This window comes from Myodes glareolus, chromosome 2, assembly GCF_982192425.1.
Source record: "Myodes glareolus chromosome 2, mMyoGla1.1, whole genome shotgun sequence".
NCBI classification, from domain to species: domain Eukaryota; kingdom Metazoa; phylum Chordata; class Mammalia; order Rodentia; family Cricetidae; genus Myodes; species Myodes glareolus.
The window spans coordinates 133,098,137-133,122,754 of record NC_142027.1 but is presented as its reverse complement, the minus strand read 5'-3'; the positions used below and the strand labels follow the sequence as shown (position 1 = coordinate 133,122,754).

The 24,618-nt window shown below is 43.4% G+C and overlaps 1 protein-coding gene across 4 annotated transcripts in view; it reads left to right on the top strand.

The window, feature by feature from the left end:
* The window catches only part of Rnf10 (ring finger protein 10), a 37,233-nt gene extending 12,839 nt beyond the window's left edge, over positions 1 to 24,394 (top strand). The window contains exons 2-17 of one of the 4 annotated variants that reach the window (XM_048449421.3): positions 3,336 to 3,532; positions 6,986 to 7,185; positions 8,961 to 9,051; positions 10,986 to 11,170; positions 11,252 to 11,388; positions 12,654 to 12,814; positions 13,256 to 13,381; positions 13,622 to 13,898; positions 14,099 to 14,232; positions 16,207 to 16,324; positions 16,493 to 16,594; positions 17,715 to 17,870; positions 19,881 to 19,981; positions 23,477 to 23,534; positions 23,619 to 23,780; positions 24,106 to 24,394. In XM_048449421.3, coding sequence (XP_048305378.3) covers positions 3,336 to 3,532; positions 6,986 to 7,185; positions 8,961 to 9,051; positions 10,986 to 11,170; positions 11,252 to 11,388; positions 12,654 to 12,814; positions 13,256 to 13,381; positions 13,622 to 13,898; positions 14,099 to 14,232; positions 16,207 to 16,324; positions 16,493 to 16,594; positions 17,715 to 17,870; positions 19,881 to 19,981; positions 23,477 to 23,534; positions 23,619 to 23,780; positions 24,106 to 24,179 — 2,279 coding nt within the window. In that variant the 3' untranslated portion in view covers positions 24,180 to 24,394. Of the gene's footprint in view, positions 1 to 3,335; positions 3,533 to 6,985; positions 7,186 to 8,960; positions 9,052 to 10,985; positions 11,171 to 11,251; positions 11,389 to 12,653; positions 12,815 to 13,255; positions 13,382 to 13,621; positions 13,899 to 14,098; positions 14,233 to 16,206; positions 16,325 to 16,492; positions 16,595 to 17,714; positions 17,871 to 19,880; positions 19,982 to 23,476; positions 23,535 to 23,618; positions 23,781 to 24,102 lie in introns of all 4 variants that reach the window. The other 3 variants (XM_048449428.3, XM_048449405.3, XM_048449415.3) reach the window with 3 other exon arrangements.
* Positions 24,395 to 24,618: the final 224 nt, after the last annotated feature.

Below are 24,618 nucleotides of genomic sequence, written 5' to 3'. Positions count from 1 at the left end.
CCCTCCAGGTATAGCTGTGCACTGGTGCATCTAGCTCTTTATGTGGGCACTGGAGTCCTCACGCAGAGCCTCTTGTCCCATTTCCCTTTTAAGCTGGTAAATGGGCATGTGTAGTATACTGACCCAGGTTTTTTTGTTTAATTCCATTAGTAATTTGTGGATATTGGCAACAAAATTCCTGAGGTTTATCCTCTTAGTTAGGGAAAACACAAAACAGGGCAGCCAGGCTGAGTGTTGCACGCCTATAATTCTAGCAAGAGGCAGGAGAATGGGGGTCCCAGGTTATTCTTGCCTGTGGAGTGAGTTTGAGGCCAGCCTGAAGCAATGTGAGACCTGTCTCCAAAACAAACCAAGCAGGCTCTTTCCCAAAATATAGTTGGTCAGCAGATGGACTGAAAAAAGTATTGTTGCTAATTAGAGAAGTTCAAGTTTAAAATTAGAAATCAGAATCCAAATAAAATAAAATTAGAAATCATTTACCCTTGCATTTGAACAAAGTTTATTAAAGTTGCTATTGTACTAACAGGAATGTAGTGAGCTTGACATTCTCTCTCTCTCTCCCTCCCCCCCCCTCTTTTTTTTTTTTGAGATAGGGTTTCTCTGTGGCTTTGGAGCCTACCATAGAACTAGCTCTTGTAGACCAGGCTGGCCTCGAACTCACAGAGATCCCACCTGTCTCTGCCTCCCAAGTGCTTGGATTAAAGGCCTAAGGCACCACCACCCAGCTGACATTCTCTTTTATGATGCTGTTATGGTATAAATCATTTCTTAATTTCTACAGTGCAACTTCAGGGTATGTAAAGGACTTTTATGATTGTATTTCATAAGCTAATTTCACTTTGAATATTTGATATGACCATATAGACTTCTTTATAAAAAGCTCCAGTACTGTTATTAAACTAGCAGAAAGTTAGACACTGCCAAATGTATTGGTTATATTTTACCATTAATTCATGGCAAGCAACTCAGTAGCCATTCACTGTGATTTTGAATAGTAGGTGACTTTCAAAAAAAGTTTAAGTGTATGAGGTGTTTGCCTGCATTTATATGTGTGTGTCATATTGGTGCCCACAGAAGTCAGAAAAGGGCATCAGATCCCCTTGGAACTGAAGTTATAAACAATTGTGAGCCACCGTGTGAATTCAGGAACTGAACTTGGGTCCTCTGTAAGAGCAACAAGTGCTTTTTTAACATTGACCTATCTCTCCAGACCCAACTTTCTTTTGAGACATAGTCTCGTATAGCTCAGACTGGCTTTGAACATCAGTTTCCTGCCTTTACTTCCTAAGTGCTAGGGTTATAAGGGGTGCCGCAGCTCTTGGCTGTTTATTTTGTTCTTTACTTTTCCATGTGTGTGATGTATACAAGTGTATAAGCTTGTTTGTATGTATGCGCACAGGTGTGAAGTTGATGTCAAATGTCGTCCTTGATCGCTCTCATTTATAAATTTTACTGCTTATGGATTGAGGCAGGGTCTGGAACTTACTGATTTCTAGTTAGTCTAGCCAGCCATTTTCTCCCTGGGATTATAGGTGTTGTCATTACTTGCCTAGCTTTTACATGAATTCTGGGGATTGGAACTCCTTCTGAGCTTTCAGTGAAGCACTTCTTATCTACTGAATCACCTCCTCAGCCCCTTTTTGATTCTTGGTCTAGGGAGATGGCTCACTAAAACAACCTGGTGCCAAGCCTGATGACTGTACTTCTTTTTCTCTAGAGCCTGCACAGTGGTAGGAGAGAACCCATTCCCACAGTTGTCCTTCTTCACTCTACATGTATGCTGTGGCATGTGCATAGAGACATATAGACATGCAGAATAAATAGCATGTAATAAAATTTAATCCAGAATCTCATTGTATAACTATATAACCAAAATTTGCCTGGAATTAACCATCTAGCACAAGCTGATCTTAAGTTTTTGGATGATCTTCCTACCTCAGCCTCCCAAATGTGTAAATCAATAGGTGTGAGCCACCATGACTGACTGAAGACTAGAGATATATGAAATTGCTCATAAAGCAACAAAAGAATATTTTGTATGCGACATGTGGCAAGTATATAAAAAGAAGCCAGGTATGGTGAGGGTGTACCTGCAGGCTCAGTGCTCAGGGGCTGAGGCAGGAGGAAAGTTGAGTTCTAGGACAGTCTGGACTGTAGAGTAAAGCCCTGGCTCATGGAGCAAAAAGGGGACAAAGGAAATTTGAGCATTTAATGAAGTAGTAATTCATGGGTACTCTCAATTGTTTTATATTTTTATAATTTGGTGTATATTCTTCTGATGTTAATGAATATGTAATTCTTTTATGTAATTGAAGAAAAAAAGCCAGAAACTAAAAGAGAGGAAGTAATTAGAGCTGAACTGATGTTCTCCTAGAGCTCAGCTTTTGTTCTGTCAACTTGTTTTGTGACGAACTGTCTCTTGCCTTGGCTGTCCTGTAATTTACTGTAGACCTTGTTGGCCTCAAGATCCCCCTACCTCTGCCTACTGAGTGATAGTATTAAAGGCATAATACACCATGCCTGGCCTTGTTTTGACTGTGTCCTTTGCTTTACAGAAGCTTTTCAGTTTCAGGAGGTCCCATTTATTAATTGTTTCTCTCAAGTGTCTGTGCTGTTGGGGTTCTATTTAGAAAGTGGTTCCCTGTGCCAATGTGTTCAAGTGTACTTCCCACTTTCTCTTCTATGAAGTTCAGTGTGGCTGGCTTTATGTTGAGGTCTTTGATCCGTTTGGACTTGAGTTTTGTGCATGGTAATAGATATGGGTCTATTTTCATTTTTCTACATGTTGATATCCAATTATGCCAGCACCACTTGTTAAATATGCTTTCTTTTTTCCATTTGATATTTTTTGCTTCTTTGTCAAAAATCAGGTGTTTGAAGATGTGTGGATTGATATCCGGATCTTCTATTCGGTTCCATAGAACAGACTCCTGTCTGTTCGTATGCCAATACCAGGCTGTTTTCAGTGCCTGGCTTTTTTTTTTTTATGCTTATTGAATATATCTGCTAAAGCCTAGGTCATCCTTCTATAGAGTTCGTACAGAATTCTATACTATAGTAAACTCAAGGGCAGTGTCTGCCTTCTTCCTGTCAGGCCTCCAGAACAGATCCATTCCTCTAGTACAGAATGACTGTCCTGAAACCAAACAAAGCCCTGCCTCACTGTGGTTGGTTTTCTCAAAGCACCAAGGCTCTGGACTAAGCTTAGCTTTTTTTAGAGGTTGTGGTAAGGCACATTTTCCTTATTTATTAGTAAATATAACTTTGCTAGAAGATAAATCAGCCATGCAGGTAGAAAAACATAAAAACTTATTACTGTTTCTTTTTGCTTTCAGATGGAAAGAACTCAAATGGATCCAAGCGTTACAGTCGCAAGCGTGAACCTTCCTACCCCAAAAATGAAAATTTTAGCAACCAGTCCCGTCGCTCCAATTCACAGAAAAGCAAAACTTTTAACAAGATGCCTCCTCAGAGAGGTGGTGGCAGCAGCAAACCCTTTAGCTCTTCTTCTAATGGTGGAAGACGAGATGAGGTATGGAACCCAAGAATGGCCTTACAGAGCTTTGTTTCGGTTTGGTTTTTCCTTCCGCAGAAGGAAAGAATCAGAGAGAGAGGGAGAGAGAGGGAGGGAGGGAGGGAGGGAGAGAGAGAGAGAGAGAGAGAGAGAGAGAGAGAGAGAGAGAGAGAGAGAGAACGCGCGAGCACGAGCAGGTATCCAAGCTGTCCTTGGAAGCTGAAGGTTAGACAGACCTGGAACCTTGCCTCTTTTCCTCCCCTAGGGGCTATGAAAACCTCCTGGGGCGGGGGGGGGTAAGGGGGGGATTCACAGTCACGTTTGAGAAAGAAAGCAGATGTGTATTGTCCCTTTATTATCACTGTTGCGTTTATGTCTCCTTTGGACTACTTAAGAAATGATTCACTGTAGTGATATTTGCTTTACAGAGTAAATGCTGATGTCCTTAGTCCCAGACACCTGTCTTTAGGAGTTCCTTAGATTTGTTGTTGAGAGTAAAGATTCTTGATATGGAGGGTGTTCTAGCTGCTGGATTTAGGAAGCAGCATGAGTACTAATCTAGAAGACACTGCTCAGTGTCCTGTTGTTCGACTGTTTCTGCTGTGTAGCCATTACAGAACAAGACAGATTTAGTAGATGTACTTGTAAAAGGATTACTTACTTATTGGAATTGTGCCAAGAACAACTGAGGAGTTTGAAGTGCAGCATTAGACAAAGTATTCACTCTTTGTCCTCTAGGGGATAATTCTCTAGTCTGGCATGTCAGTCACAAGTATGCTATATACCTGATGAATTTAAACACTGTAGATGGGAGAGAAGGGGAAAGAATAAGAAAAAAATAAGTGCTGGAGGAACTCTTGTTCTGTGAGGTACTTTATTTTTTCTTCCTTTTTTTTTCATAGTGTCTTTTGAGAGGTATCATTGTATGACCTAGTCTGCTGTGGATCACAGGCCTGTGCCATCAGTAAAGCTGCAGAGGTAGATTCTGAGAGAGAGCTGAATGAAGCAAGGGAACACTGCTAGACTTTAAAACTGGGAGCACCGCAGGGTGTGGTAGGGAGCTCCGCAGGGTGTGGTAGGGAGCTCTACAGCGTGTTCTAGGGAGCATTACAGGGTGTTGTAAGTTGCTCAGACTCAAGCACTGATTTCTGAACAGGAAGAAGCCAAATAAGGGGTACAAAGAACTGAGAGCCAGTGAGAGATGCTTGTCACTTTGCTCAAGTACTGCTGTTGAGTAAGACTAGACTAGAAAATGTGAAGGTTGGTCAGTAGGTCATTAGCCTTGAGTCATTTGGGTGGAATGATGACAAAAATGTGCTTGGCCTAGAGTCGTGTGGAACAGTGGGAGGATGGGCAGAAGAAATGGCAGCGTGGTCAGTAATTTGCTCTCTGTGCTATAAAGGGAAGTAGAGTGGTGAGGTGGTGGTTTAAGTGTGAGAGGAGCTGGAGAAGAATGGCTTAGCAGAAAGAGCGCTCTGTTGTAGCAGAAGACTGTCTTTGTTAGCTCACAATCCCTGTAACTCCAGGGATTACACACATATACACGTAATTTTAAAAAATATTATTGAGACCTTGTTTTTTTGTTTTGTTTTGAGATAGGGTCTCATTGTGTAGTCCTGGAACTCTGGGTAGACCAGACTGGCTTGAACTCAAATAGATTCAACTACCTGCTAGAATTCATTTGTTTGTTTTGAGGCAAGGTCTCACTGGATAGCTGTCTGATTGGTCTGGGACTTATATGTAGACTAGGCTTAGACTCTCAGAGATCTGCCTACCTCTATCTCCTGAGTACTTGGGATTATGGGCATGTAAACTACCACAACTGGCTTAGTGAAACCGTCTTAATTTTTTTTTTTTTTTTAAAAAAAAGCATGAGTGCAGGAGAGATTTTCTAGTTAGGGATAGGGAAGTGACAATATATTTCTCCTAACAGGGTGGCTGATGAGAGCAAAAAATCACTCAAGGAAAATGGTTGGGGGCTTCACAGTGCCCTTGACTTAGTCTTGTAGGAAGAAGCAACAGGGTTGGCATAAATGAGAGCCTTGCTGATTGAGCCACAGTAACGAGAGGGCGTGACAGCAGGCTGTGGTGTTCTCAACTCATGGTGCTTTTTTTTCTCAATGTAAGGTGATCTGAGAGAGGGTTTGGGAGCTTGAGGGGTGAAGGGTTTTTTTGGGAGAGTAGGATGAATGGGCTGAAGTGTAATTGCAGTATGGCTGCTAGCAATGTAAGGGGCTACTTTATTGAGACTTCCTTGTGTGTCTGTATTCTTCATGTTTCTGCAGTGGAGCTGCTGGGGGTGAGAGGTAGGGAGGTTTTTTGTTTAAATTCAGCAGATAGAAGGAACCCTAGGAACTAATAAGACAGATAAGGAAAGGGAATTTGGGAGATTGGATCATTGGTTTAGTGACCTGAGGGTAGAGGTAAAAAATTGGAATTAAGCAGGAATTAAACATACCTCTGATTCTGATTCTGATTTGTCGGGGTGGAGGTGGTGGGGGTGGTGGACTGAGGTCTTTAACGTGAGTTCCAAGCAAGTCAGGACTACATAGTGAGACTTGTCTCAAACATAAACAACCCACAAACAAAATTGTGAGCACAGCGAGTTTCTGGTTCAAGTGACGCTCAGGTATGACAGTGAAGAGATACAGCATGGTCTGAACTGTAGAGTGGTGCTGTTTAGTGGAAAGCAAGCTGCAGGCCTGTGGTCCAGCGTTTGGGAAACAGGAGCATGGATCTAAGGCTCTACAGCAAGACTGCCTCAGATGCAGTGCTCCTGCATGCCCCCTCCCCAAAGCCATGTTTTTGTTTATTATTCTTTGTGTGTGTGAGTGTGTGTGCGTGAGTGCTCTGCCTGCATGTATGTCTGTGCAGTACTTGTGCCAGATACTGGAAAAGGCCAAAAGAAGGTGTCAGATCCTCTGGAACTAGAGTTACAATCTGTTGTAAAATGCTATATGGTGGCTAGAAATTGAACCTCTGCATCAGAAACAAGTACTATTTTTTTAAACGGTCTCATTCTATAGCTTTGGCTGGCCTAGAGATTTGTAGACCAGGAGCTGGCCTTTGAACTGAGATCCACCTATACATGTAGTGGTATTAAAAGCACGTATCACCATACCTGGGGAATTATTTTCTTTAGCAGATCTAGTAATTAAATCCAGGGCCTTGTACATACTAGTCAGTGTTTTACCACTGAACTGTGTCCCCAGCTTCAGCAGCATGATTTTCTAGTTGTCAAGTTAGCAAGGTGGAAAGACAAGCTATACCAAGCTTTTTCTTTTGGGACCACCAATCAGCTCCCAAATCATACTAAAGGCTTTTTCCTCTTTTCACTTCCATACATATCTTAGGCAAGCATTTAAACCAGTGTTCTACTGTTTTCAGCCATGTGGAAGCAGGATTGTGCTGATTTCTGCTATCAGTTGGTAAATCAATTCTTTCAATCTAAAATATTGTCATTCTTTCTAGGTAGCAGAGGCTCAACGGGCAGAGTTTAGCCCTGCCCAGTTCTCTGGCCCTAAGAAGATCAACCTGAACCACTTGTTGAATTTCACCTTTGAACCCCGTGGCCAGGCAGGTCACTTTGAAGGCAGTGGACATGGCAGCTGGGGAAAAAGAAACAAGTGGGGACATAAGCCTTTTAACAAGGAACTTTTTTTACAGGCCAAGTGAGTATTTCCACTCCTAGGGCAAAAATGAAATTAAACCTACTTAGATGGTTGAACTCTTTGAAGGAAACTTCTCTAAACAATTACGGGGAAAAAATAGAAAAGAAATTGATGTTGTCTTTTTTTTTCCTGTCATGTTTTCTGAGTGAATGTTCTCAGTACTTAGAGAACATAGTGCTTGGTGTTACTTCTGGGACTAGGAATGGTGTGTGGTCTGAGCCTTGCTGTGCAGTGGACTGGGAAGAAATCATGGGTCCAGGGAGGGTGGGGACCATAGAAGAACAGTTTTTTGACTTAAGTGTTTGTGTTCTTAGCTTAGTAGAGGAAGAACTAAGGTACAAGCAAAGATCTTCCACGGTGAGCTCTCCTGGACAGGCCAGTGTGGTTTAGCACGTGTTTCCTCAGTTCTAATTGGACAGACCCTCTGCTTTGCAGGACACACTTGACTTTGAGTGCTGTGGTTCTTTCCCTTATGCCGTTCATACAATGTTTCTTAGGCTGTGGATTCTAGCTGGGGCCACCATTGTGAGTGGGAAACATGCCTTGGCTTTTTCTCTCAAGGTTTTAACTGTAGTTATCAGGCAGTTTTGATCAAATGGTTGCACAGAGTTAGCACTCTGGGGGCCGAAGAGGTGGCTCCAAGGTTAAGAGTACTAGCTTCTGTTCTAGAGGACCCAGACTCCTGTGTTGTTGTTTAATTTTTTGACACAGGGTTTTTCTGTATAACCCTGATTGGCCTTAAACTTGCCTCTGCCTCCCAAGTGCTAGGATTAAAGGCATTCGCTGTTATCAAAAGGGGGGGACCCAGGTTCTTTTCCCAGCACCCATATAGCAGCTCACAGCCATCTGTAACTTGTTCCAGGGCATTCTTTTGGCCCTGAGGGCACTACATTCAGCTGGTGCACAGGCACAGGCTAGCAAAACACCTATACACACATTTATGTTAACCTTTATTTTTATTAAATAAACATAAGCAAACAAAAAAAGTATGCACCCTGTTTTTCCAGAGATTTTATTTTAAACTGTGTGTGCACATGAATGATGATGTTCAAAATGGAACAGGCTTTCAGTTCCCCCAGAACTGGAGTTATAGACAGCTTTGAGCCTCCTGACATGAGTGCTAGGAACTGAACTCAGGTTCTCTGCAAGAGCAGTATTTTCTCTTAAAGTGACATCTCTCCAGCATATATATGTGTGTGTGTGTGTGTGTGTGTGTTTCTTGTGCACATGTGGAGGCCAACTGTTACGTTCTAGGAAGTTCTAGGAAAGCTCATTGCTAGGAACTGATAAAGATGGAGTAGGCAGGAAAGCTGCCCCTAACCCTCCCTTCCGCTTTTGTGAGTCATTAGATAGAAGATTGGCTCTTGGATATAAACTGAAGCATCATTGTGTACTTAAATGCAGACTGCTCTCAAATGATTGAGAATAGCTTTCTACTGCCTGGAAGATGAGCTGTATTCATAGGGTCCAAGGGTTGAGGGAGGAAGTCTCAGTCTGAGCTAATTTTAGTTCAAGGGAGAACAGCAGGGAACTTGGCTGGACTTGGAAGCAGAAGAAATAGTTGATGGATTTGGGCATCTGCCCACTGAGTCTAGACTCCTCATGGAGCCAAGGCTCAGAGCTGTGGCTAATGTCCAGGGTCATGCTGCCACAGCCTGGCAGCCTCAGCTGCCCTTGACCAGCATCATGATGGCCTCTGAGAGGCGATGAGTTTCTGCTGAGGCCCTGGTGATTCTGACAGTCTCCGTACCCTCTGCCTTTCCTGTTCTTTTTAGCTGCCAGTTTGTGGTGTCTGAAGACCAGGACTACACAGCTCATTTTGCTGACCCTGACACCTTAGTCAACTGGGACTTTGTGGAACAAGTGGTGAGTAGAGCAGCTTCACCAAGTTTGCAATCATCAGCGGGGGAAGTAAAAAAAAGCTGTTAGCAAGCAGTGTTAAACTTTGGATATCTTTTTTTTTTTTTTTTTTTGATTTTTTTTTGAGGCAGGGTTTCTCTGTGTTGCCCTAAGCCCTAGCTATCCTAGAACTCACTCTGTAGACCAGGCTGGCCTCAAACTCAGAGATCCGCCTGCCTCTGCCTCCCAAGTGCTGGGATTAAAGGTGTGCACCACCACCGTCTAGCTTGGATACCATTTTTTGACTAGCCTTATGGCACATTATTTTCCTGAGGTCAGTTTCTTGTTCCTCTTGGAGTTTATTTTGTTACCAAGTGGACTTGGGATATGGAAGGCTCTGCTCCAAGGGCACGTAAGCATTCCTTTCTATCAGTCACTCACCGAGGAAGTCGTAACCAGGAATCTGTTAGAGGAGCTCTCGTTACCTTCCTACCCAGGCTGAGCTCAGCTACACAGACTTTTCTTTACTGGCAGCCCCTTGTTGTAAGTAGTATCAGATTATCAGGTGGTTGCATTTTCTGCAAAGCCACGCCTGCATTTTTTTTTTCTAGTGAGGTTATGAACTTGTGTCTCCTTGATGATCCTAATGGTATATGATCTAGTTACTTTAAAATAATAAGTGCTATTACTTTTTATGTATGTTATTCTGACAAATTTGGACTCCTGTTACTTTAAAAATTTATACAATCATCTAAGAATGACATAGAATGTCTTAGAAGAAAAAACATTTTATATACATTGGTTAAAAAACAGACACATGTAAAGTGAAGGTCTTCACTACTCTATTGGAAGTTGATCAGTAAATTAAATGTGAACTTTTATGCCTCTGCTAAATATATATTTAAAAATTGTAGCCAGGGGTAGAGAGGTGGCTTAGTGATTGATAGCAGTGGCTGTCCTCCAAAGGACCAGGGTTCAATTCCCAACACCCATATGGCAGCTTACAACTGTCTGTAACTCCAGTTCCAGGGGATCTGACTTCTTTACACAGACATATATGCAGGCAAAACACTAGTCACTGCTCATAAATAAAAATAAATTATTGTAGCCGGGCAGTGGTGTTGCACACCTTTAATTCCAGCACTTGGAAGTAGAGACAGGAAACCCTGTCTTGAAAAACTAAAAAAGTAAATGGAATGATGTAATTTATGTCATTTTCCCTGTAATATAGACCCTCCAAGTGTCTGGTTAACTGTCCTATTTGATTAGCCCATGATTGTGGCTTTCTTAATTTGTTTAAAGTGTGTTGTGCATCCTTACACTTGTACTATTAAACAGGTTTTATTTATTCTTTTTTTCTTTTTTGAGACAGCGTTTCTCTGTAGCTTTGGAGCCTGTCCTGGAACTAGCTCTTGTAGACCAGGCTGGCCTCGAACTCACAGAGATTCATCTGCCTCTGCCTCCCCAGTGCCGGGACTATAGGCGTGTGCCACCACTGCCTGGAGCCTATGTATTTGTAAGTACACCGTGTACAGCCTTGGTACTTGTATAGGCCAGAAAGGGGCATTAGATCTCCTGGAACTGGAGTTACAGAGGTATAGAAGAAATTGTTTAATTGAGCACTTGCTTACAGTTTCAGAGGGTACATCCATGACTATCCTGGAGGGGAATGTGGCAGCGGGCATGGTGCTAGAGCATTAGCTGAGAATTTACATGTTGAAACGACAACCAGCAAGCTGAGACAGGGCTAACTGGGAATGGCATGGAGGCCATTCTCATTCAGACCACACAAGCAGCAAGTGCTCTGATTGCAGAGCTGGCTCTCCAGCTGACTTTTCTGTTAAACAGTCTTGTAAAGAAGTGGTGAGATATAAGAGAACGAGAGGAGAGGCTTCTGACTTTCTCAGCCTCTCCATAGTCAGTTCTGAAAGCAGTGATGTTACGCTGTCATTGTGTTTCAGCGCATCTGTAGCCATGAAGTGCCATCTTGCCCAATATGCCTCTATCCACCTACTGCAGCCAAGATAACCCGCTGTGGACACATTTTCTGCTGGGCATGCATCCTGCACTATCTTTCACTCAGTGAGAAAGCCTGGAGTAAATGTCCCATCTGCTACAGTTCTGTGCATAAGAAGGATCTCAAGAGGTAAGACTGAGAGTCATTAGACCCTAGCCTGCTGCCTTCTTACTCTGCTTCATCTTACTCTGCTAAACGTCTTTGTCTCAGTGTTGTTGCCACAGAGTCACGCCAGTATGCTGTGGGTGATACCATTACAATGCAGCTGATGAAGAGAGAGAAAGGAGTGTTGGTGGCCTTGCCTAAATCCAAGTGGATGAATGTAGACCAGCCTATTCATCTAGGAGGTGAGCATGAGTCATTTAGAGAGTGTACACCTTTTATCCCAGCACTCAGGTGGCAGAGGCAGGAGGATCTCTAAGTTCAAGGCCATTCTGGCCTACAGAGTGAGTTTTAGGACAGACAGGGCTAGACAGAGAAATCCTGTTTCAAAAACAACAGCATCAATAAAAATCCATCCTTTGGCTAAACCAATTTTAGCCATATAATAAGAACCTGTCCCTAAACGGGATGTAGCACAAGGGCAGTGTGGTTGCCTAGCATGCACAAGTCTGTAGGTTCAACTCCCGGCACTGACAGAGCAGAAATACAAGGGAAGAGCTAGCCAGAGTGATGCACACTTGTAATCCTAGCACTTAGGAGGCTGAGACTGAAGGACCAAAACTTGTTCAAGATCACCCTTGGCTACATAGCAAGTTGGAGCCACACTGAGCTTCATGGGACACTGTCTCAAAAAAAAACAAACAAACAAACAAAAAAAACCCCAAAGTATTGGGGAAGTAAGGAAATAAGTCATCCATGAGTCTTTTTCCTAAATATACCCCCAAAATGTTAGGCTTCTTCAGTTCACTCATTCTTTTGAGATTGGGATTAACTATGCTAGTTTGACAACTGTTGTGTTGTATTGTGTGGCTCTAGGATTTTGCTTTTTCAAGACAGGATCTCATTATGTAGCTCCAGCTGTCCTGGAAGTAACTGTGTAAAACAGGCTGTCCTCAAACACAGAGATTGTGTTTTATTTTTAAAATAATTTAAATGCTTTTAACTGCTGAGCTGTCTCCAGCCCTTATACAGTAGGTGGACGATACAATGCTTGTTCATATCACTAGTGCTTCATTCTTAGAAAACATCTTTCTAAACATTTCCTTATGGTTAGACTTAATGTTCTAATTAGTAGATATTAGACTGATTTTTTTTAAATTATTTATTCTTATATATATTGGTGTTTTACCTGCATTTATGTCTGTGTGAGGGTGTCAGATCTTGGAGTTACAGACAGTTGTGAGCTGCCATGTGGGTACTGGGAATTGAACCCGGGTCTTCTGGAAGAGCAGCCAGTGCTCTTAACCGCTGAGCCATCTCCCCAGCCCTTTTTTCTGGTTTCTTAGACTTCTTGAATTAACTTAGTTCAGGATTATTGTTAATGTTTTCAGGAAGTTATACTTAGTCTCATTTTTTTTTTCTAGGTCAGAAAAAGTATGTGTGAGACAGTTTCTATTCAGTCACAGCACCTCTCTGAGAGCTGTGTTTTTGGCCATTGCCTTTCTTGCAGATGAACAGCACAGCCAGTACTCCAAGTTGCTGCTGGCCTCTAAGGAGCAGGTGCTGCACCGAGTAGTTCTGGAAGAGAAAGTAGCGCTGGAGCAGCAGCTTGCAGAGGAGAAGCACACTCCTGAGTCCTGCTTTATCGAGGCTGCTATCCAGGAGGTTAAGGTAAGTACATTGGGAATGGAAAACCAAGTTCCCGCAGATCCAGGAGACTGAAAACGTTATTTAAGTGGTAAGAGGAAAGAAGGATTGACTTTGAGAGCTTTCAGACTCTTTTAAAAGTAACTGTTCAGAATGATTTTGTGACTCACTGTCTTTTTGAGCTGTATTCTCAGTTAATAAGCAAGTTAGTTTTTTCCTTGTCTAGGAAAATACTTAGAGCTATGAAGGTGTTTTGGGAGACACTGTGGAGAGTGTATTATGGTTTGCCTGCCAGGTCTTGGCAACACTTGTTAAGATTTGGAGTAAGTTGAATTAGCCAAAGAAAGAATTCAGTAGCTCCTGTATCCTCTAAAACAGGGATTCTTAAACTTGAGCCGTGGGAATCACTCACTTACTTGGCCTTCAAAATGAATATGTTTCTGGTCTTTTCTCTGGTGTTCTTAGATTCGGGAAGAGGCTCTGTCTGGAGTAGCTGGAGGCAGAGGGGAGGTCACTGGTGTTGTGGCTGCTCTGGAACAACTGGTGCTGATGGCTCCCCTGGCAAAGGAGTCTGTTTTCCAACCCAGGAAGGTTAGTGTGCCTGTTAGAACTGAGTGGCTGTTCTTAAGACTGCTGTGAGCTGTGGGGCTAGTGTGAGGAAGAGATGGTGACTGTTGGCTGTGTCCTTGTGACCAGGTCTGTCAGCTTTTTCCAGGGATGGGGATGTCCATGAGCGCTCAGATGAGCATCCAGGGATCCTAGGCCTATCTTTAACCACATCATTTCATGGAACAGGCATAGTACTTTCTGTTGACCTACGGTTTGTTCCAGCAGGGTGTGCTAGAATATCTGTCTGCTTTCGATGAAGAAACTGCAGAAGTTTGTTCTCTGGATTCCCCTCGTCCTCTTGCTCTCCCTTTGGTAGAAGAAGAGGAAGCAGTGTCTGAGCCAGAACCTGAGGGGTTGCCAGAAGCCTGTGAGGAGTCAGAGGTAGCAGATGACAATCTTGGGGAGGGGACCATTTGTACTGAGTCAAGCCAGGAGGAACCCATCACTACACCAGGCTTCACCCAGCTGAGCAGCTCTCCTTGTTACTACTTCTACCAAGGTGAGGACCCCAGGAGGAGGGCTGGGTTTCCTTAAGAGGTATTTGAAAGGGATGACCTGGCACTCTGAACAGGGGGAGGCGTCTTTACCAGGTCTTGGGGGTTGACTGACTGCTTTCCAGCAGCAAGTAGGCAGGCCTAGCTGGGAGAGGTCCCTGCTGAAGGCTGGCCTGGGCTTGTGTGATAGAGCTCTTGTCTTTAGCGGAGGATGGACAACACATGTTCCTGCACCCTGTCAATGTGCGCTGCCTTGTGCGGGAGTATGGCAGCCTGGAGCAAAGCCCAGAGAAGATCTCCGCGACGGTGGTAGAGATTGCTGGGTATTCCATGTCTGAGGTAAGGCTTTCTGTAGAGGGGAATAGCAGGATGTGACATTAGCCTAATCTCTTTGGGGTAGGCCTAACTAGAGTAAGACTACAGACCTTTGGGGCCCTTAATAAGTTTGGTGTGGTTTATTTGTTTATTTATTTTTGGGGCAGGGTCTCTCTTCTATATCTCTGGCTGTCCTGAAACTTGCTATTTAGAACAGACTGGCCTTATGCTCAAATTCACCTGCCTCTGTCTACCAAGTGCTGGGTTTAAAGGTGTGTGCCACCACACTTGACTGTTTCTAGTTTGAGAGGGTGTCTCATGAAGCCTAGGCTCTATCTAAGATATCTGAACTTCTGTCCCTCCTACCTCTATCGCAGAAGTGCTATGGTTTGTTTTAATTGTTTTTTGTTTGTTTGTTTAAGCTTATTGTAGTCCTGGGTAACAACTCAGTGTGTGTGTGTGTGCTGGCGCATTCTGTCACTGAGCTACAGCTCTGTCCTGCGACCTGATTTACATCTCTTTGTTAGTGATGGTGCAGCGAATTGTGTTAAATGTTAGATGTTTTTTTAAGATTGTGTCAGATGTACTGCCCTGCTTCTCAGGATCATTTTCTGCGATTGGAGTATTGGTATCTTCTTTTTCATTCCATATGCATTTGTTCTTGTCCACCCACCCCCCTTTAAATTGATTTTTTGTTTTTGTTTTTCAAGACAGGGTTTCTTTGTAGCTTTGGAGCATGTCCTGGAACTAGCCCTTGTAGACTACGTTGGTCTCAAACTCAGAGATCCACCTGCCTCTGCCTCCTGAGTGCTTGGATTAAAGGCGTGAGCCACCACCGCCCAGCTTAAATTGATTTTTATTTAATTTTTGAGGCAAGATCTTGTTATGCAGCTCTCTGGCTATTTTAGACCTTGCTGTGTAGACCAGGCTGGCCAAGTGTGCACCACCACACCCTCGCCTTTTCTCTCCTTTTACAGTTGAGAGAATTGTTCAAAACCCCAAAGTCCTTCAATGTTTTATGCTTGGTCACACAGACAGGAGTGTGTTTTTAGTTTTGAAAGGTACCTTTGAATTACGATTTGGTTTACATATGTGAATTTTTTGTCATTCAGTAAATATTCCTGTGTTGATTATAGAATTGTAGACATAAAATAAAAGATCCTTGGGTGACAGGCAGTGATGGCCCATGCCTATAATTCCAGCGCTTGGGAGGCAGAGGCAGGTGGATCTCTGTGAGTTCAAGGCCAGCCTGGTCTACAAGTGCTAGTTCCAGGACAGGCTCCAAAGCTACAGAGAAACCCTGTCTCAAAAAACAAGCAAACAAACAAACAAACAAACTTGGGTGCCATCAACTTTGCATGAAATAAATGCAGAAAAAGAATAGAAACTTAAGTGAACAGGCCTTGGTTTTGTGTTCCACTCAGTAGGTCTTGCTTTACCCTTCCTCCTTTCCATTGTCATTGACTCTATCAGTGGTTTTCAGTTCCAGGCTGTTTTTTGTTTCATTATCATTGAGTACCGTACACTTTGCTTTTTCCTATTTGCTCTCTGATAGTGGACCCTAGACAGAAACAATGGCCAGCTTTAGATCAGTTTGTTACCAGGCTCAATTTACTCACTTATAGCTCAATCCAAGGAACCCTGAGTCTGATGAATTGATGAATGTTCTTTTTTTTCTTTGCGCGCGTGGGAGGCATGAGTGCTCTGCAGGCCAGAAGAGGGCACCAAATTCCATTACAGATGGTTATGAGCCACCGTGTGGGTGCTGGGAATTGAACTCAGGACCTCTGGAAGAGCAACCAGTGCTCTTAACCACTCAGTCTTCTCTCTATCATCCCCGCCCCCTGTAGGTTGCCCATAGTATCTGCCTTTCAAAAGAGCAGTAATAGTAGCATTCTTCTTCTGAGTCACAGCACTGAGTGTGTATACTGTTGGGATGCTGGGTTGGGATCCTTTGCTCTTAAGAGCTGTTGAGCATTGGTTCTGTTTCCAATGTAGGATGTTCGACAGCGCCATAGGTATCTCTCTCACTTGCCACTCACCTGTGAGTTCAGCATCTGTGAACTGGCTCTGCAGCCTCCTGTGGTCTCTAAGGAAACTCTCGAGATGTTCTCAGGTGAGAAAGAACTGTTTTGCTTCTCTTTGTACTGGGAACCTAGCATGGGAGGAGGGGCTTAAGCTATATCCTGAAACAAGATGCATTCATCTAGGCCAGATGACCCAGTCATCTAGGAAGAGTTAATGATGGGTGATCTGGCTTTCTTACAACTTGACCAACCCACAGATGACATTGAGAAAAGAAAGCGTCAGCGCCAAAAGAAGGCTCGAGAGGAGCGTCGCCGAGAGCGCAGAATTGAAATGGAGGAGAACAAGAGACAGGGCAGGTGTAAGTTCAAGAGCTCTTGTGTTTGCTTAGCTTTGCTGTGTGTGAGTCTGTGCGGCTCCTTGCAGAAGCCAGGCTGCTTGCTTATGCTCTGCCATTTGTTTTCTTAGACCATTCCATGGTAGGGAATTGGAGTGCTGTTCAGAGTGCTGGGGCTTAGACATGACAGTTGAAAGGCAATGCTCACTGTGAGACCTGTGGAAAATGTGCAGGATTTGGGCGTGAGAGCTCTGTTGATCAGGATGCAGTCTTCTGATTTGACTCTAGAATAAGTCACTAAATCCAGGGGATTAATGTGACTTGAGGGCCTAGTTATCCACTAGAAAACAAGCTCTAGAGCTGGGTCTGGTGACTTAGACTGAAAACTTAGATGCAGAGATAAAGTAAAAAGAAAACGCTGGGTGTGGTGGCAAATGCCTTTAATCCCAGTACTCAGGAGGTAGAGGCAGGTGGGTTTCTATGAGTTCGAGGCTAGCCTGGTCTACAGAGTCAGTTCCAGGACAGGCAGGACTGTTACACAGAGAAGACCTGCCTCAGAGAAAAGGGGGGGTGGGCAGACAAGCTGAGGACTGGGGAAAGGATTAAGCTCTCTCAGTTCCATCCAGTATGGCAAATAAAAGTTAGCTTGGTAGAGTGGAGTGAGTGTATGCTTGGGCTTTTAGTACCTTGTAGCAAGTACACACCCTAAACCTTAAGAAAACAAATGTCTCCAAAAAAAAGTTTTATTGTCTTTTTTCTCTTCTTTCTTATTTCATTTAAAGTTTTTTGTTGTGTTTTGTTTTTGAAATAACAGCTCATTGTTTAGCCTGAACCTACTTACTGTGTAGACCTGACTGACCTTGAGCTGTCTCTTGAGGGCTGAAGCTGTATAGGCTTGCACCATAGCTAGTCTTCTCTTTGAGGAAGTGGGGGTAAGGTTCTTTTTTATATAGCCTAGGATGGCCTTAAATTTGCTCTTACTGTTTCAGCCTCCTTATGCTGGATTACACATAGCATGGATTATTGTATGAAAGCAAAGATATAGATTCATAATTGTTTGCATCCTTTAGGCCCTCCAGATTGCCCCTCTCTAGAAAAATTCCAAACAGTTGTGTAATGGACTTATTTAACCCTTGCTTTGCAGATCCTGAAGTCCACATTCCCCTAGAGAACCTTCAGCAGTTTCCTGCCTTCAATTCCTATACCTGCTCCTCTGATTCTGCTTTGGGTCCCACCAGCACAGAGGGCCATGGGGCCCTCTCCCTTTCTCCTCTTAGCAGAAGTCCAGGTTCTCATGCAGGTAAAGAGTTGATATTTAGTGAATTCTGCTACTGGCTAGAGCTTTAATTTGATTTAATTTTTAAGTGCGTGCGTGTGTGTGTGTGTGTGTTTTCCATGTGCCATGCCTGGTGCCCCTAAAGGTCAGAAGAGGATGTCCGATCTCCTGGAACTGGGGTTACAGATGGTTATCTGTCACCATGTGGTTACCGGAAGCCAAACCCAGGTCTTCTTAACCCCTGAGCCAACTCTCCATGCCCTAGACCTTAAACTAGTGTCTGAATTTACAACTTTGACCAACTTGGCATAATGTGACATTTAAGTGAAAAACTTGATAGTTAGTCCTGAGTTACACTGATTCTTATTTTATTGCCCTTGCCTGTTGGTTATACTAGCTTAGACCTCAAAACCTCAGAGCAGTTTGTTTCCTCGGACCCGTCTGTTCTGGGTTTTGTTTTTTTGTTTGTTTGTTTTATTTTTCTCTTCTCCTAGTTTTCATGTTTGAGCATGTTTGTTACTGTCTCTGTTGTAGTATTGATGGTAATTAGGGGAAAAATAAGATTACTAAATGCACAGTAGGAAATGGTTCATTTAAAAACTTGTTTACGGGCCGTATGTGGGCCACCTGCTGTGGTACACTGGACCTTTCCACATCAGCCATCAGTGTCCTACAGACTTACCTATAGGCCATTTTAGGAAGCTATTGCCTCAATGGAGTTAAGATTCCTACTTCCTAGGTGATCTTAGTGTGTGTAAAGTTGACATAAAAACTAGCCAGCATAGATCCTGAGACTAATAATGTACAGGAACTTTAGTGGTAGGAACTGGGGCTAGAACTTGGTTCTTGAGGACAGTCTAACTATGGTGCTTTTCCAGTTAACTGGGAAGGAAATTGCTACATGAAAGAATGCTGTGACTCACCGGTTACACTAGCTGAAGGGTAAAGGATGTTTTCATCTGACAGGTTTTGTTTTGCAATTCTGGGAAGGAAGAATAGTTTGGTCCTCAGAGTGAAACTGTCAACTAATGTTGGGTTAGTGTGGAAGCCTAGGAGAGACATGGCACACTTGCCTAGCAGTCCCGGGCCAGTGGAGAGACTGATGTGTGAGAAAGGACAGAATATTACTTAGGACTCTTTAGAGGAAGACTAATTTGGTGTGTGTCTTAAATCCTGAGTATTTCCATGTCATGGTGGCCGGGCATAAAGGAGGATCTGGATGGGTTTTTTTTCTTGAAGTTGTCTGCCCACATAAAACCAGTCCATAGCAAACAACTAATCTTTGAGGGCCAGCCTTTTGTTTTTATATTTTGGGACAGGCTTGCTATGTAGCCCAGACTGACTTTGAACTCATGATGCACCTGCCTCAATTTACCAAGTGCTATAATTACAGTCAGGAGCAGCCCTAGCTTGAGAGCCAGCCTGTGTGGAAGGTGTAACACTTTCTGGGGAAGGACTGCATCCCAGTGTTGCAGTGATGTAAAGAAACCCCTTGTCTATTCATGGTGTAGGTTGATGTACAGTGTTTTTGTTGTGTAAGAACATGTCAGAATTAAAACACTTGAATGGAGAGATGGCTCAGAGGTTAAGAGCACTGACTACTCTTCCAGAGGTCCTGAGTTCAATTCCTAGCAACCACATGGTGGCTCACAACCATCTGTAATGAGATCTGGTGCCGTCTTCTGGCCTGCAGGCATATGTGCAGACAAGATCTTATACATAATAAATAATATTTAAAAAAAAAAACCACTTGAATCAAGGATTACCTTTCGTTATCCAGCCCTGACTTACTTAATCTTTCCTTCTCTCTCTCTTTCCCTCCCTTTCTGAGATAAGGTTGCGCCCTCAAGCCAGGCTGATCTGGAACTCACTACATTGTTGGAGCTGACATCAAACACCCTCCTGCCTTAGCCTTCAGGGTTGTGGGGTTACAAGCATGTGCCACCATTCCTGGCTTTCATGGCTATTGTTAAGAGGCTATTGTTCATTCTTTGGAACATAACTCATGTAATGAGGTCTCTGATTCCCTTTCAGACTTTCTGCTGACCCCTTTGTCACCCACTACCAGTCAGGGCAGTCCCTCCTTCTGCGTTGGGAGTCTGGAAGAAGACTCTCCCTTCCTTTCCTTTGCCCAGGTAAATCTTTTGCCTACATGAGCTCTGCTGCTTGTCTGGGAACCTCATCCAGGGATTGTTGCGCCTCAGCCTAGTACAGGTGGACAGAGAGCCACCTGCTGGGTGAGAACTTGTTGCCTAGTGTAAGCAGCAAGAAGTAGCTGAGGGCAGATGCATGGAGAGGGCAGCCAACCACCAGTTGGATTGCTTGTCAGATGCACTGTGGTGGGGGACTTTCTCAAGAACAGAGTTCTTACTAGTTATTGAGAATCCAAGTTTTAATTATTTAAGATTATTAAATTCTTAGAAAGTGGACAGTGTCCTAAGTGAGGGGCTGCATCAGTTAATTTCAACTGGTTCTAGGACCTTGGATGTAAGTAGTATTTATATAATGTGGACTAAATCCTCTACATCTTGAGAGGGAAAGGTCATCCTGGTTACCCTGTAACTAGCCACCACCACATCCCTTGGTGGTCAGGTAGGAAGACAACAAGTAAACACGTTGTCTGTGCTCAGGTAATTGAGATAGGTGGGTAGACAGCGTCACAGGAAGCCAGACCTTACAATCTTTAATAATAATGCTTTAGTCTAGATTATTAGTTCTTAGCCTGGGGGTTGCAGATCAGATATTTATAGTATAATTCACAACAGTAGCAAAATTACGGTTATGAAGTAGCAGCAAAAATAATGTTATGGTTGGAGGTCACCACACCATGAGGAACTGTGTTAAAGAGTTGAAGCATTAGGAAGGTTGGGACCCACTGGTCTAGATGCTTCTCAGTTCACAATGAGGCTACATCTGGTAAACTCCTAAGTTGAAAGTAAGTAAAAGATAGATTGGATGGTAAATGCCTCGTGCCATTGGCTGCTGCATTGGTGTAAAGAGGAGGATGGTTATGAGTACAGCTTTGAAAGGAAAAAGATGGAGACTGTCTGCTTGATAATGGTAGTCTGTGCTGAGGCATAGGCCAGAATTAAACGGTGTGGTAAGCCAGACTGAGGTTTGAATTTGTATTTTCCTATCATGACCTCTTTGGTACTGGGATTATAGGCATTTCCTTTATTTTATATGCTTCCTTTAGCTGGGATCTCATTCAAACTAGCTCAGCATAGCAAGAGTGACCTTGAACTTTGAATCCTTCTGCCTCAGAGGGGTTATTAGTGAGCCAGCTAAGTTGTTGAACCTGTTTTACTGACTCTACTTCTTTCTTCTTTCTTTTGAAAAGTTGATAGAATAGTATCACAAACATTTTACCTGGAGTCACAAATTGTGGTTTTTCTTCTTCTTCTTTTTTTTTTTTTTTCTTCTTTTTCCCCTTTTTCTCCCCCTGTGGTTGTGGGTTTTTTGTTTTGTTTGGCAAAGGTCTCACATAGGAGCGCAGGCTATTCTGTAACTCACAGCATAGCTCAGGTTACCGGTCAGTCTCTGAGTGATCCTAAGCCAGGACGCTTTCTCTTTTCTGTGTAGAGTGTTGCAGATACCACAGTGGCATTTCATTCCATACCCAGAAGAGGCATATTGAGGACAATAGTATTTTCTCTGAACAACCAATGTCACATCCAGTAAATGCAGTTGTTACCATGTCTAATACTCCAGGGTATTTCTCTCTCCCCACTTGTTCCAGTGTCCTTCCTCATTCTCAGTTCAGGATGCTCTCAGAGATTCCTCACATCTAGTTTTTAAGCATCTTTAGCCTCTTTTGGGCCATTATAGTCTTGTTCCCCTTGAATGAGTGGTTTTGAAACATCCAGACCAGTTGTGTAGTTTTGCCATCTAACTCAGGCTGGCTTTGAACTTTGGATTCTCAAGCCTCAGCCTTCTGAGTGCTGGCATTGCAGGTGTGCACCACCACTCCTGGCCTATAGTTTGGATTTGTCTGTTTACTCATGACTAGTTTAAGATTAAACACATAAATATTTCTTGGAGAATAAATATTGGTGATGCATTCAAATTGTCTTTTAAAAATAAGAGTCCAGCCCTGGGTTCGAACCCCATTTCGAACCATTTTTTAAAAAGATGGAATCAGATGCCATAATATTCAGACTTAAAAATCATAGAACTCTAGGAAGATCACCACAGTAAAAGATAAAAGATTACTTAAGTGCATGCCTGAAATCCCAGCACTTAGGAGGTAGACAGGAGGATCAAGGGTTCAAGACCAGCCTGGGGTATAGAAGACCCTCAACAACAAGAAACATTACCCAGGGAAACCAGCACCTGCTAGCAGAGCACAGCTTATCCTGAATATTCGTGTCACGCTTTGGGACACAAGCTTTAACTTAAGGCAGGCTCGCTTGAACCCTATGCCAGGTGTGGGTGGAGTGGGGTAGAGAGATCCTCTGTAGTTTTCTCTGTGCAGAAGCCCATGCCTATAATCCCAGTACAAGTTCCAGCTCAGCCCAGGCTATAAAAACAAGAACAAATACTGGTAGGAGCTGCAGGGTGTATTTGGGAGATGAGATACATACAGTAACCACAGTTAGAGCTGGCCTTACCATGTAAAATGAAGACAGTTCCTTAAGGGCAGAGGGACTGTTGTGACTTACTATACTTACAGGAAAAAACTGGTCTGTGGCTGCATCTAAACGGTGATAATTGAGATATTTGGAAAGTAACAAAGGGTTAAAAAAAAGCACTGTTGGGCTTTTACAGAGTAGGAGGCTGTTATCCATGTAGCTGCATTAAATTGGATGGTAGGCTGGGTGTGATAGCAAATGCCTTTAATCCCAGCAGAGTCAGGCAGATTTCTGTGAGTTTAAGGATAGCCTGGTTTACACGGTGAGTTCCAGAACAGGACAGCCAGGGCTCTGTAGGGAGACCTGCCGCCACCCACCTCCAAAAAATAAAAATAAATTGGAAGGTGTATTGTATATGCTACTTACCCTAAATTTTGTTTTGTTTTGTTTTAAAGATTTATCCATTTATTATATATACAGTGTTCTGCCTGCACGGAAGAGAGCACCAGATCTCACTATAGATGGTTGTGAGCCACCATGTGATTGCTAGGAATTTAACTCTGGAAGAGCAGCCCAGTGCTCTTAACCTCTGAGCCATCTCTCCAGCCCCCTAAATTTTGTTTTTTAATTTGTTTGTTTTTTTGAGTGAGGGTCTCTAGGCTCCATACTAGCCTTAAACCCTTAAACTCATATAGCCCTGACTGGTTTTGAATTGTAGGTAGTTTTCCTACCTCAGCCCACTCAAATACTGGAGTTACAGGTATAAACCACAATGCCAGCTCAGGTATATTTGAAGTGCCTTCAGAATGACAGGAAAGAACATCAGAAATAGTATTCCTGATTTAAAACTGAGGAAGCACCTTTTGTGCTATCCTTAGTATTCTTTGCCTATTTCCTCAGGAGTAAAAGTCCCTTGGGCCTGTCCCTTGGGGTACACCACTGTCTCTTTAGTCATGGCAGAGAAGACATTTAGAGAGGGGCTGAAAGTCTGGGGAGGTTGATGCTGGGAAAGGGTATTGGTCGGACGTTTATGTTCTCCCTTTTGTCCCCACTTGGCAGATGCTGAGGGTCGGGAAAGCAAAAGCAGACGTGTGGCCCAAAAACGCTCCAAAGAAAGGTGAGTGCTGGGCAGGAAAGGGCAAGTTAGGACAAACTCCTTTCAACAAGAAAGAGCTCTAGAATTTTAACTTTTGTTTTTTAGATGAGAATAATAGCTTGGTTCCTCCTGCCCCTGTGGACAGCGATGGGGAGAGTGATAACTCTGACCGTGTTCCTGTGCCCAGTTTCCAGAATTCCTTCAGTCAAGCTATTGAAGCAGCCTTCATGAAGTTGGACACACCAGCTACTTCAGACCCCCTATCTGGTAAGGGGGAAACTCACTCAGCACTGGGCTCAAGCTTAGCCACATATGCTGCCGTTCCTGCCAGTATTGAGGCTTCGAGTGTCTTGTGTGTTCTGTAAGAACAACAAGTGCTCCTAACCACTGGGCCATCCCTCCAGCCCCTAGGCTGTAGAAACTTGAATTGGTTGACGGTGATTGCAGACATTAACCTCGGTGCTCACCTGACACCTGTGCTTGCTAGGCAGGGATGGGGTGGCAGTCAGATTCCAAAGCCTGCATTCGCTCAGCTGTGAGTGAAGCAGGGTGGGGTGATGGTGTGAGCTAAGACTGATGTTTCTTTCAGAAGACAGAGGAGGAAAGAAACGGAAGAAGCAGAAACAGAAGCTCCTATTCAGCACCTCGGTTGTCCACACCAAGTGACACTACTTACCCAGGCACCTTCTCCATCTGGTTTCTTTTCTGTGCTTTTGTTTTGCTGCTGTAATTTTTAAGTATTTGAGTTTGAACAGATTGATTAGCTTGGGGCGGGAGGGGGGGGTTCCACAATGTGAGGGAAACCAAGAAAATTTTAAATACAGTGTATTTTCCAGCTTCCAGTCTTTACACCAAAATAAAGTATTGACACTCACAAGAGACACCTTCCTGCCAAACTTAGTTCATCTATAGGTTAGTCTTTTTGATTCAGATGTTAATTTTCTCAACCCAAAGTCTGTGTGGTCTTGTTTGGGCTTCCTGGCTTGCCAGCACAATTCTGTGGTTGGTTAAAATAGTTGAATCTCTCCTATGTTAAATTCTCCTTGTCAAAGATCCAGAGGACTAGGATTAAGCAGAATTAGGATATCTGGTTTAACACCTAGGC